The 13,944-nt window shown below is 34.4% G+C and overlaps 1 protein-coding gene across 1 annotated transcript in view; it reads right to left on the minus strand.

The window, feature by feature from the left end:
• Nucleotides 1-6,582: 6,582 nt before the first annotated feature.
• KIF18A (kinesin family member 18A) overlaps nucleotides 6,583-13,944 on the minus strand; it is a 78,857-nt gene continuing 71,495 nt past the window's right edge. The window contains exons 16-17 of the mRNA XM_043481144.1: nucleotides 9,563-9,672; nucleotides 6,583-6,867 (exon numbers count right to left, since the gene is read on the minus strand). Of these exons, the coding sequence (XP_043337079.1) occupies nucleotides 6,785-6,867; nucleotides 9,563-9,672 (193 nt within the window). The 3' untranslated portion in view covers nucleotides 6,583-6,784. The remainder of the gene's footprint in view (nucleotides 6,868-9,562; nucleotides 9,673-13,944) is intronic.

A 13,944-nucleotide genomic window follows, 5' to 3' on the forward strand; every position in this document is an offset into this window, starting at 1 on the left:
TGGAAGTTTTGGGAAAAAAAAGTAGAGGCCCTTAAACATTGACTCCAATATTTAAAATTACTTAGGCATTCAAACTTGGAAGATATCTTTTTTATAGGGGCAAAACTCCCACTGTAGTTATCTATTAAGCTCAGTGATAGCTGGGAACTTTTTTTGAGTTGGGGACATTTTAGGTAGTGCTCTGTAATGAAAGACAGTAAAAAAGTTGATGGCTGCTGGGAATCTATTTTGTAACTAGATTCTCTTCAAACTGTAGGGGCAGAGCTAACTGGGGGCTCTATGGTTCAGCTGAATAGGGAAGCGGAATGAAGGTAGATTTATTTGGAGAAAGCAAAGGAAGCAGGAGTAGAGAACATACAGTCAGAGCAGTCAGGTGATGATCTTTCAGGCTTAGTTCAAATAGACTAATATTTTTTATCTGATATGAAGAATTCAAGGGGGCAATGCACTTGCAACATTCTTGTAGCATTTTGAACTGAATGAAAGTTGGGGTGGGAGTTAACCTACATTAATAATTGTTATTTGGAAGAACAGGGGGAATAATAATTTAAAAAGATACTGTGATTCTGAAACAGCCACATGAAGGGAGAATGGGAAAGGAATGTGAGCAGAGGGTGGTGGTATTAGACAGGATTCCTTATATTTGCTATTTGAGAAGCTATTTAAGAATATTCTACAGGGATAAGAAATGAGGCTGAGGACAGTATTTTTGTCCAAAGTCCTGATCATGGAGCTGTTTTGCTCTCATGTCACTAATCTTCTTAATTATACCAAACAGACATCTTTCACCTTCCATCTGTTTGAAAGTATGAGAATAAACTACTTTTTCATTCTTAATTTTTTTTTTATTATGGCTCTTGGCTTATTTTGTCTTACATCTGCTTTACGTACATATACACATGTGACAGAAATATCTCAGAACTAACCTTTCCTGGCAGCTCTTAACTTGATGGACTAATCCCTACAGTGGCTGTTATGCAGAACTTGCCATTTGCAAAGCTTGAGTGGTTTCTTAAATGATGTTCATTCTGAGAAGTATGGACTATCTGTCAGCTGCCGCCTTTTGGGGAAGTTACAGGAGAGGAAGAACTCAGCACTCTACATACACATTTCAAAAACAACCATCCTGTGCTGACTCCTGAAAACAAGGTTATATTTTGTCTTAGTGTCTGAGTTGTATCCTCAAATTTTGATTATACACAAAAACATTTTGAATATAAACCAATGACTCAAATTTTATCTTGAGTAATTGCCAACAACTTTTGAGCAAGTAATACCACGTGGTATTTTGATTGCAAGACACACATAAAATTGTCCTTGAAAAATCAATACGTAGGATTTGTGAATGCCTTTAGTAATATTAAGGGCTTCCCTTGTGGTTCGGCTGGTCAAGAATCTGCCTGCAATGGGGGAGACCTGGGTTCAATCCCTGGAATTGGAAGATCTCCTGCAGAAGGGAAAGGCTACCCACTCCAGTATTCCAGCCAGGAGAATTCCATGGATTGTATAATCCATGGGGTTGCAAAGAGTCGGACACGACTGAGCAACTTTCACAGTAATATCAAAGACTGCTACTAATATTTAATAATACTCTAAACTGTTTTTGATATAAATAATACAAGCTAAACCTAATTTACTTATAACTATAAAACACATTGAACAAATCTTTCTACCAAATCACAGATGACCATGGGAATGGAATTTATTTTCTGTAGTAGATCCTTTTTGTATCCTTTATTTATCTTATCTATCTATCTATCTATGCAGAGTATTAGCCCCACTGTAGATGGAGGCAATGTATGGACTAGGGATAGCAGCAACTCTTTTACACCAAACTGAGTTCAAAGTTCCAACTCTGCTACTGTGGTCTTTGACAAATTCACTTTTCTAGTGTCATCTTTTTTCTAAGTAGAAAAATAAATACATTTTGTCTATAAACCATCATGTAAAATAATTGTGGCTAGGAGTTTGGGAATTCAAAATTTTCGTTTTAGAAAATACGTATGATATATATGCTGTACTTATATAACTACACCTATGGGGATTGAGGCAACATCCCCAAATCAGATATTAACATTTCTGCAGTGGAAACTTTGAATGTTCACACTAAGTGGGATAAAGACCATCAACAATCCCACATTAGCAGAAGTAAGGTTTTATAGACAAAAATTAAAAAACAGAAAACTTCTGATCTTCAAAATTTGTGACATTTTTTGAATTGTAAATGAGGGGCTGTGAGTCTGTTAACATCTACTGTAAAGGCTTGTTGTGAGGAATAAATGAAAAAATGCATTTAAAGTGATTATCATGTGACAAGAGTCCAAAAAAGTAAGACTATTATTAAGAGTTATTGACTGACGGCTCCTTCACAAATGATGGGACACTATAACATCTGTGACTCTAAGTTGTTCTCAAAGCAAAGTTAAAATGTCTGATCTGATTCTAGTGCTAGCATCTCCATTAACACCAAAGGGCTAACTGAGCAGTTACCTTAGACATCCAAGTTATTTAAACGTGAAAGAACCAAAGGATAATTTAAAAGAAAATATATTTCTTATGCATGCAAATCCCTTTCCTGATTATTAAGCATACATTCAATATTTACAGTTAGTTCTGCTGTAGCTGTTTTGAAAATATGCTTTTGCTTTGACACCATTTATTCACCAGGAAACAATTTCAGCATAATGTGCATTTTACATTTGTTTATGAGATTTCATCCAAACGCAACATTAGTTGAACACAGAAAACTGCACACAGGTGAACCAAGCAGGGGTGACAAAACACACACACCTCTCAAGAACAATGGGCCACAGCCATCCACATCTGATGTTACACATTTCTACCTGATTTAGATCACCCACCGGCCTGCATCATTTCATTTTAACCCACACGCTGCAACTCTCTTACACCCATTTCCACGAGCAAACTTCACTTCTTTTTCAGGGTAAAGCGCCTTAATTATAGTAGCATTTCTTAAACATTTAACATGTAAAATGCAGTTATTTATATTAGGTTTTGGTGTTTCACTGTGCTGATGACGAAGTTTTTGAGTGTTGTACCCTTAACTGCATTTGCCTGGTAAGCCTTGTGGCTTCATCGCACAATTTGGCATAGCTCAGTGATTTTGAGGAACATGTACGCCCTGTTACAGCAGAGTCGTCATTCGTCATATGTGGTATGTACTGTACCTACCTCCTGGCATGTAAACAAAGTTAATACAATATACAGGCACATGAGAACAAGTACTTCAACTAATTTACAAAAGTAAGAAAGTATAATAAAAACTTATTTGTATTATGTTACTCTACCAAAATCAAACTTTAAGTTTTAACTTAGTAAAAATGAAAGAGAAAGATTGGTGGAGTTAGCATTAATGTGTGAAAGTGTTTGTTTCAAACTGGCAAATAATTCTCATGAGTTAAATACCTAATAGTTTTAACTCTATTCTATAATGTTGTTAAGGTTAGTCATTATCAATCCCTACATTTTTGCTCAAAGTACGTCCTTAGGGATATCACTCAGTTCAGTTGCTCAGTCGTGTCCGACTCTTTGTGACCCCATGAACCACAGCACGCCAGGCCTCCCTGTCCATCACCAACTCCTGGAGTCTACCCAAACCCAGCTCCATTGAGTCGGTGATGCCATCCAACCATCTCATCCTCTGTCGTCCCCTTCTCCTCCAGCCCTCAATCTTTCCCAGCATCAGGGTCTTTTCCAGTGAGTCAGTTCGTTGCATCAGGTGGCCAAAGTATTGGAGTTTCAGCTTCAACATCAGTCCTTCCAATGAACACCTAGGACTGATCTCCTTTAGGATGGACTGGATGGATCTCCTTGCAGTCCAAGGGACTCTCAAGAGTCTGTTCCAACACCACAGTTTAAAAGCATCAGTTCTTCGGTGCTCAGCTTTCTTTATAGTCCAACTCTCACATCCATACAGGACCACTGGAAAAACCATAGCCTTGACTAGATGGAACTTTGTTGACTAATGTCTCTGCTTTTTAATATGCTATCTAGGTTGGTCATAACTTTCCTTCCAAGGAGTAAGCGTCTTTTAATTTCATGGCTGCAATCACCATCTGCAGTGATTTTGGAGCCCCCAGAAATAAAGTCGGCCACTGTTTCCCCATCTATTTGCCATGAAGTGATGGGAGTGCTTTAATAGGAGGAGGTACTTTTTTTTGTATTAAATAAGAATATGGCTATATTTTCAGATTCATAAACAAGTATGTAGTGATGAAATATCTAGGGTGCTTTACAGTACTCCAGCAAAGGAAGAAAAACAAGGGAAAAAGGGATTTTCCAGCCAAATGTGGAAAAATTTGCTAAGTGGACTCAGTATTATGATTATATGAAGGTTCACTGTATTATCCTCAATTAAACAGTTTTAAAAGTTTGATGTTTCAAAGGAATTTGGGAATTACTGTGTTAAATCAAGTAAGATTCTGACTATAAGACTTTAGGGGCTTATATTGTCAAAGAGTGCAGCCTGGAAGGCTGCTACTTCCCACTCTTCTTTGACACGGAGCCCTTTTTGTGGCAGGGTATCCAGGTGAGCCATGTTCTGTGGACTATACTTTGGATATCATGACGTAAAAATTATACTGACTACTCCAAAATATTCTCGGAAATCGTGTGCAGTGTTAGTCAAAAGAAACAGCATCATTTGGGTTTCTCTCTGATCTTTGACTTGCTTCATGAAAATTATTTGCCACCAATTGTCACTAAAGAGCAATCTATCTGTGATAGCAGTATTTATGAAATTCACAGTTAAGAGATATTACAAAGATGCCCAGGCTGCTTTCAAATGAGAATAAAAATATAAACTGCAAAACAAATCAGATGATACATTTTTTTTTAAATAAAAAAAGTATATAGGCTTGAATATAAAGAAATGACTTGGCAGCATACCTTAACTATTAGCAGTTGTTACAACTGGGAATATTGGTAGCGGGTGGTTGAGAGGAGGAGGAAGCACATTTGTATTGTTTAGAGTTCTTTTTGGAAAAAATACTACCTTTTAACAAAAATAAATTATTTTAGTTAAAAATCAACCTATGGTGTTGGGATAGTGGTCAGCCTTAGAGAGAGGTGGGATACAAGAGAGGCTTCTAGGATTCTGATAATTCTCTATTCCTTGATCTCAGGGCTGGTTACACGGGTGTGTTTATTCTGTGAAAATGCACTGAGTCATATGTTTATGATCGATTGGTCTATCTTCTACATAAAGTTTATTTAAAAATTGCTTTCTAGTGACATTAATTATAGCACCTTGTTTTAGTTTAAATGCATGTAGTTTTTCCTCATTCATACATTCAGCAGGTTTCTTTTCCCACATTCATTACAATTTATCCCCTCTAATTTCTCCTTTACGTGGTTGTACTGCAAAGGTATTGTTAGGAACTTTTATGGAAGGTGAAATCCCTAGTTGATAAAAATGGCATATAAGAAAATCACTCATGTCTTATGGTATGAGGTGGACCACAAGGCAGGATTACTTAATCCTGCTAGCTAGCCATTCATCAGTACGTGGTAAAAAGATTTCTTTTGAAACCTTATAATTACCTAAGAAAAATGGAAAGGAATAATAGAGAGGCCAATGTAACTGATAAAAAGGCAACACAACCAAAGTCCTAATGACAAAGGGAAAACAAAAATTGTCTATGTTTGTTCTTCTACAATAGATCCTGTGTGCACTTTGATGAATATGTAATTATACGGGTCACAGTGGGAAGAAACTTCAAAGATCATTATTCCATCTCACACTCTCCCAATTAGATATTGATTTGAAAAACATGATCAATAACTAAAAGGCCTAAAATATGCAGCTGATTGTTAAGTGGCTGTTTGCTTAGATGGGACAGTTCCTAAGCCATATGAAATTAAAAGTGCATTTAACCCAATACTTGTAAACAGAAGATAAACAGGCCAAACAAGGCAGGTGAACAAGGACATAAGATTAAGTTGCAGCTCCATGTACTTCCTATCACAGAAAAAATGATTAAAACATGTTCTCATTATCATTAAGAAACCTACAGATTATTCTCAGACTTGGTTCTAGTGCCACTTATCTTCAACTAATTTGAAATACAAATATACAAAATTGACATTTTATGAAAAGTAGTAGTTTTACGTGTGTAAGGGGTCGGGAAGAACCCTGGGAGGAGGGCATGCAAACCACTCACGCACGCAAGGGGTAGTTAGTCATGAGACAGAAAAGCAGGCATGATAAAGTCTATATATTTAATATATCAAGTAGCAAGAAACAATATTAGTATTTTATTAATGGACACTATTTAAATAATATTTACAACAGCTTTATCGGCACATATATGTACATTTGTACATCTAAATATGTTTGGAAAGAAAGGTCAGATATATGATTAAAACAATGTAAGACCAAATAAATCCTGGGTCATAATTTTATCACTCCTAAATTCTCATTTTAAAAAACCAGTAAGGGAAATTTAACTCTACTTTTTTCTAAAATGTTTTAATCAACATAGTAAAACTGAGCTGCCACCACACTAAGTCAGGAATTTTAAAGGGGAGCAAATATTTTAGAAACACAAAACATACCTTTTCTCTTGAAATTTTATATTTGCTTAGAATACAAAAACACAAAACAAAAGGAATTTCATTTTCTGCTTGCTGAAGGTATTGGGTACACCTAGTTTTTAAGATGGTCTTCTTTCAAAGACTTTAAACAAGTTCCTGAAAGGGTCCTGGGAAAAAGCTCTTTTAAAAGCAGACTCCTTGATTTTTTTCCCCTTGATTTCGAAGAGGCTTATCTTAGGTTTCCTTTTGAAATACTTCTTCCAAACTTTCTAGCCATGCTCGGCTTTATTTTATGGATGTTTCTTTTATAGTCTAGAGAAGAAAGAGAGAGATATATAAATACTGTAAAAGTATAATTCAAAAAGAATTTTCACCATTCACTAAACTTCACAGTTGGTAATTAATGATTTAAAATATAACACCAACAAAGGAACATTAATACTTTGGCTTGAAAGTAGAAATACATTTCTCTATATTATAAACTGAAGTTTTAGTGCAGAGGTAACATATGCCCCGCTCATTCCCCAAAGCCAGCAAGTGAAGTCTGAAACAACTCTCACAATTACTTCTGCTCTCTTTTGAACTAAGAGACTACTTATAGGAGCACTGTTCCTATTCTTTTGTGCACCATCAAGTTTTTTTTTTTTCATTCTTTGGATTACTTCCCTGGGACTTTGAAACTTCTGTATTTTTCCAATTTAGAAGTATCATTGGAATCAGCACTTCTTAACATGCTGATCCTGATCCCATAGTCCTTTTTCCTTCCACTGCTACCTCACAAATGGGTTCCATTTCTCTATGCCCCTCTTCTGGCTCTTTATCAGTGTTCACAGTGATTCTCTACCCAGTGTAGTGTTGTTACAACTGGTGGGAACCGACTTCTTTATGGGTCTGACTACTCACTCATTCATTTTCTTGGTCACATTAGGTTTTAGTTTTAGGGGCACATATTCTCTTGATACTCCTTGTTTCTCTAAATGCTCAGTAAACAGAGTTAAGGTCATTTTCACTGATGCTTCCCTTTTTTTTTCTTGATACACCATTAGTTGGAGAAGTCAGTTGCACAGATTCTAAGGAAGGCAGCTCGGGTTCTCTCTTACTTCTCTAGTAATTCCTAATGTGTATTTGGGCATTTTCACTTGGATATCCTAATGGACATAAACCATTCAGTACGTGTGGGTGTGCTCAGTCACGTCCAACTCTTTGTGACCCCATGGACTGTAGCCCACCAGGCTCCGCTGTCCATGGAATTTTCCAGGCAAGAATACTGAAGTGGGCTGCCACTTCCTATTCCAGGGAATCTTCTTAACTGGGGGATGGAACCTGGGTCATCTGCATTGGCAGGTAGATTCTTTACCACTATCGTTACCTGGGAAGCCCACATAAACCACTGGAAGTTGTGTTAGTTGCTCAGTCATGTCTGACTCTTTGTAACCCCATGGACTGTAGCCTGCCAGGCTCCTCTGCCCATGGGGTTTTCCAGGCAAGAATACTGGAGTGGGTTGCCATTCCCTTTTCCAGGGGATCTTCCTGATCCAGGGATTGAACCTGGGTCTCCTGTATTGCAGGCAGATTCTTTACAATCTGAGCTACCAGGGACCTTCACTTTAATACCCTTTTCCAAGGGCTCTGTTATTCTTAATAAGACATAATTATTTCCCCTTTGGCAAGTACTATAGTATTCTCTCCTACTGTTCTCTTATCTCTCTTTACATAGAAGATACTTGATGCATTTTACAGTATTCTTAGAAAATAAGCATATTAGGAAACCCAGATCTCTATTATTTGACAATTATCATAAATTTATTATCTAGTTGTAGAATTATGACTTCCTGGAGAATTTTTTCAGGAGACCAAAGGAACTATACATATTTACACCACCTGCATATACACACTATTAAACATTACTAAATATGGTATGCTAAATCAAATAATCATAGTAAATTTTTCTTTTCAGGACTTCATTGATTTTTAAATTTGCATGAAAGACATTTCCATTGAACTTAAGGAACTTCTTGTGGCCACCCCAAGAAGTAATGATTTATCAATGCAGCCTGACAAAGCTATTGAGAAATTTTATATTACTCTAATGAAAAAGCATTGACAGGAAAAAAAAAGTAATAATAGTTTTCATGTTATTCTCAATATAATCACTGTCTCATGAAATCCCTTTAAAAATTCGAAGTACTATAGTCATAAGTTCCTTTAGGGAAGAACCAAACTGAGTCCTGATGATCTCTATATTCATCACAGAACCTAGCACATAGTGAGAGTGTAGTAAATAAATACTTCCTAATTGAAGTCTTAGGAGCTACAATGTCAGAAAAACAGGTCTGGACACAAAGGCCTAGGAACTGACTGGTGCTGTATTCTCTAGTTTCATGAAGATGCTTTGTTACCATGGACTCACGTCACCTCCGGAAGCAACTGAGGGGATGTTGTCACCACATGTGGTTGCAAAGAGTTGGACACAACTGAGCACAACACAAGCACAGTCACTGCCATCAGCATTCTTTTCAACTTTCTAACAGGAGTTAAAATATGACTATAACCCGATATAGACTTGAATCTCACAATAACTGCATAAATGAGTCAGAGGCCAAATTATTAAAAATAATAGGCAAAGAGAAAAAATTTCAGATACATTTACAGATATAGTTTATCTGTAAACCTATTAAGTAATATAGCTAATTATATCAAATATTAGTTAAATTATTTACCCACCCTTCTGCAATATGAGGCAGCTTGTATAACCAAAAGGGTACAGAATGGAGAGTCAGGAGACCCAGTTCTAAGTTCTGGCTCCATCAAGAAATCTCTCTGTGGTCTTAAGTGTGTTTTCTATTTTGTGTCTTAAGTTTTCTCATCTATATCAGGGATAACCACTATGTGATAAAGGTGATGAGTATATAAAAGGAGATTCTTATGAAAGCACTGTAAAAATATGTGAAGTTTATACATGTTAGTTAATCATTTATTAAATATCAGAATAAGAGCTGAGACATACCCATAGTTGGTCCGTTTTCTTGTAAGTGCTTATCACTTGAATTATCTTGATGAATACGCTTGGCAGATCCAGAGTTTAACTCAGCAGTTAATGAAGCATTTGATGCAGAGCTTCAGGGGAAAATTTTTTTATTTTAGTAAAGCATTCTTTTATATCTCTAAGTTCAAATACATATTCTACATTCAATTACGATTAAAGAGAAAGTGAAATACTAAATATTATGTTGTAAAATCCCACAGAAGTAACTGGAGATACTAAATAAATTTTGGCCCATAGGAGAACTTGGCTGTGTGTGTTTTTCATGTGTATTCAAATCAGAGATTATGATTAGAGGTGTATGTCACAATTTTTTAACAGAACATTTCAGGGTGCTGTGGTGAACTGCATGCAAACACTGTTATTCAAAATGTAGAGATAAGGAGCTCACTCCAAGAGGTGAAACACTAAACTCAGATTATAATACCTCTAATCTGGGGAATATAAACAAGTGAGATTGTTTGGAAACCATGTTTTTAAATCAAAGCATGATAATAACTGAGTATCTCTCTTTGATTATTACAAGTATACAAAGCGAAATGAAAAGAATGATATCAGTTCCATGCTATTAACAGATCAAATTTCTATCTCAATTTGAGTTGACAAATTACTGAGCACCTATTGTGGCTTCATGTCACAAAATACACAAGTGAGTAGGGCACAAACAACGCAAGTCCTGAAAAGTTACATAATAGATATATGGTGGGGTGGGGGAAAAATAAGACACATAAAATAATACAAAACAGAGTAAAAAACAGTGTGGCAGGTTTTCAATGCTGTAGGTTCCTGAGTTCAGAAGAAGAAAGAAAAAGGGAAGTTTCTGTGGATGGGATGAGTTTAATCTGGGCCCTGTAAAACAGCAATCCAACCCTTCCCAGTCCTACAGAGGTCAAGTTTCAGGAGGCAGCATTGGAGGTCAAAATGGAAGATCTCTTTCTACACTGATTCAAATAAGCTAATTTTAGGAAAATTTCTTGCAAGTCAAGATATTCTGTACCATTTTACAAGTTTATACTAATTTGATTGTCTGTTGGATTAACAATTAGAGACTTTTCCTTATGGCAACAACTTTTTCTGGGAATCCTAACCATGTGGGAAAGTGATGCGGGTTTATGTCTGTGGAACAGCAGAATATGGGTTAGTAATATGGTCATTAATAAAAAAATAAATAAAAAACAAAGTAGTCAGAAATGGCAATTTAATATGCTAGTAAAGAAAAATAGGTATAAACTCAGTGAATGCTGGGAAAAATAAGTCAGCCTGTGTATCTAAATTTTTTAGAGCCTGTAAGAGAAATGATCATGGTGTTCATAATGGTGATTTACCAACTCTGTTCAATAATGCAAATAATGCCTTCCCAAAATGGTTACAGAGAAGTATCTGTGTTATGAAACTAAATTTAGTTGTAGAAATTTTCTATTCCTAAATGGTGCCAAATAAACTAAATTACTACAAATCTATTTTGGATACTAAAGCACACATTTTTGATTTTATATATATACATATATAATATATTAAAATATATACATTTATAAAGTCAAAAAGAAAAATTCTTTTTTGGTCATTTGGTGATTTTTATTTCTTCAAGTATAAAGATCAGTGTCATTGGTTACTTTTGATAAGGTTTGTTTTTCCCAAACAATTAATGTTAAAGTTGTCTTAAATGATTTTATGGTATGATTCTTCACTTTGGCTAGTTCTAGGCCTTTTGTTTTCACTTGAAAATCAGGGTTTTGAATAAATCTAGTTGAGTAAAACTCACATTTCTAGGAAGGAAATCAAAGCCTAATAAAATAAGTTATATATTTATATAAAAGTGAAACATTTAAGTATTTTTAGGATTTAGTCAACTAATAAAATATTTGCTATAAATTTCTGTAAGATTTATTTTAGATCATAAGATAAAAAGACCTAAAATTGTTATGGGTACAAATGCAAATTATTTTAAAGACTATCTTGAGAAGAAACCTAGAGAATATTCTAGTTGTGTGTCAAATATATTTCCCTATTAATAAAAGATTAGCCTTTTATTTCCATACATAGGTAGAATATTTCTGCTTAATAAATGTAATGCATCTCAAATTCTTTCAGCTGAGATAATTTCTAATTGGAATCACAGACTTTTTTCAAAACCAAAAATGTATGCACATGTGAGACCATTTTTGAGTGCCAAGAAAGACAGTGGAACAAACAAAAAACCAAGCAACCAACCAGACATAAAGCAAGCAAAACCTCAAATTAATAAATATAATTTATAAGTAGAAATTTACATATGTATGGTATTTGTATATTTGGCAAATTGATTCAGTTAGTTAAAATAGTCTGTTAGAATGATTACAGAAATTGAAATTATTACATATCTGATATCCTCAATTTAAGTAGTACTAAAAAATTAAGTCTGGTAGGTTTTTGGAATATCCAGTGCTTCTGGATGCTAATGTTTTGTGTTTTTTTTTTGAGAGAAAAACTGACAAAATAGATAAGTAAATAACTATATACATGGAGCCATTCTTTATTTTTAAAAACCATAATGATATATACACACACCTAAATATGTACATAAAATTGCTAAGTGGAAAATACCAGAGTTTATTACTCTCAAGCTCATGTAGGTTTAATTGGGGGAAAGGAAGATTTTTTTTTAAAAAGTAATTATGTACATTTCTAGCATTAATCTCTTTTAACCTTAGTTAATGGCAGGATCTAATTATTGGTACCAGAGGGAATGTTACAGAGCAATTAATAGGCTAAGAGAAATCTTACTTTATTTGTCCTTTAATACTATTTCACAATACTAGATGTTTGTGTGGAAGCCCTTTAATTTATCTAAACCCACTCCAAATACACAATTTATATACCTGGATATTTCTTGAAAAATCATTTCATTTTGATAATGTCTATGTTTACACTTAAAAGTTATTCTTAGCTATAAACTTTTGTTAGATTTGAGTTAAAACAGCAGGGCATGTTACCAGTGAAGAACAAGAAAAGTCTCCAGCTCTAATTAATGAAAAGAATAACATGACTGACATAATAAAAATTAGTGAGAAGATGTGCTAGGCTCAGTAAAAGATTGATTCCTATATATAACAAATTGCACAATTCAAATTAGTGACATAGCAAAATACAAGATTGTAACTGTCATGGATAATCAGAGATATTCAGGAAAAATCAATCCATGAAATTTAAACATAAACATTCCAAGACTCTACTGTACTCTGGAGAAGAAAGAACAGAAGTTGGATGCAACTATGAGATCACACTCTACATGGCACAAATAAATAGGCTATTTGTAAATTTGTTAACACTAGCCCAGATGATAACAGGTCCACAGTGGAATAGGAAACTTATAAATAGGAAACTTAAAAAAAAAAAAAGGGTTATCTTAAGATCATATACTCTTCTCTCCATAATCACATACTAAAAAAAAGAGTTAAAGCACATCAGATCCATTTTACAATTTAATCATTTACTATATCTTTTCATTGAATTCAGTGTTATAGGATATAAAGAATATATAATGGACTTCATGTCATATAACAATATATTTAAGATATTTTCCCCTGTCTTTAATTTTTAGCTGTTTTACTGCTATTTACTGGGTATGTTGCTTTGTATTAATGCTGCTTGCAGTTTTCAGTGCTTCTTGAGCCTGTGTTTTCTTATCTTTGGTCAGTTTTGGAAAATTATTAGCCAGCATCATCTCAAATACTGTTTTTTTTTGTTTCTTTGTTTTTGTTTTTACATTGTTTTCCTCATTTCTTTTTGGGACTCAAAATGCATACATGTTAGATCTTATGTACCATAGATCCCTTTTTTTGCTCTTCTCTGTATTTTAATCTTTTTATCCTTTTGTACATTAGTTTGGATATTTTTTATTAACCTATTTTCTTTAATGAAACCTATCTTTCTTTAATGAAAGTTCATTAAACTTTCTTCTGCCATACCTAATTTGTTAAATTGATTTATTGAGTTGCAATTTCAGTAAATTCTATTTTTCAGCTCTAGAATAGCCATTTGATTCATTTTAATAGAATCCAGTTCTCTGGGAAATTATCATCTATTTTATTGAACTTAATCACAACTAAATTTAAGTCCCTATCTGATAATTTCAGTATCTTTATTACTGCTTCTCTGTTTTTTTCTCTTGATTTTCAGTCATTTTGTCCTGTCTCCTGGCATATTTTGTAACTTTTGCTTAAGTGGTAAATACTGCATATGAAAAACTGTAGAGGCTGGAGGTCATATATTCTTCAGAGACAATTTAATTTTCTTCTGGCAAGTGGGCAGAGAAGGAATTCAACTGGTCTAGATCTGTTTCAGGTTTTCAAGAACCAGCCTATTTC

Source organism: Cervus canadensis, chromosome 11, assembly GCF_019320065.1.
Source record: "Cervus canadensis isolate Bull #8, Minnesota chromosome 11, ASM1932006v1, whole genome shotgun sequence".
In the NCBI taxonomy this organism is placed as follows: Eukaryota; Metazoa; Chordata; class Mammalia; order Artiodactyla; family Cervidae; genus Cervus; species Cervus canadensis.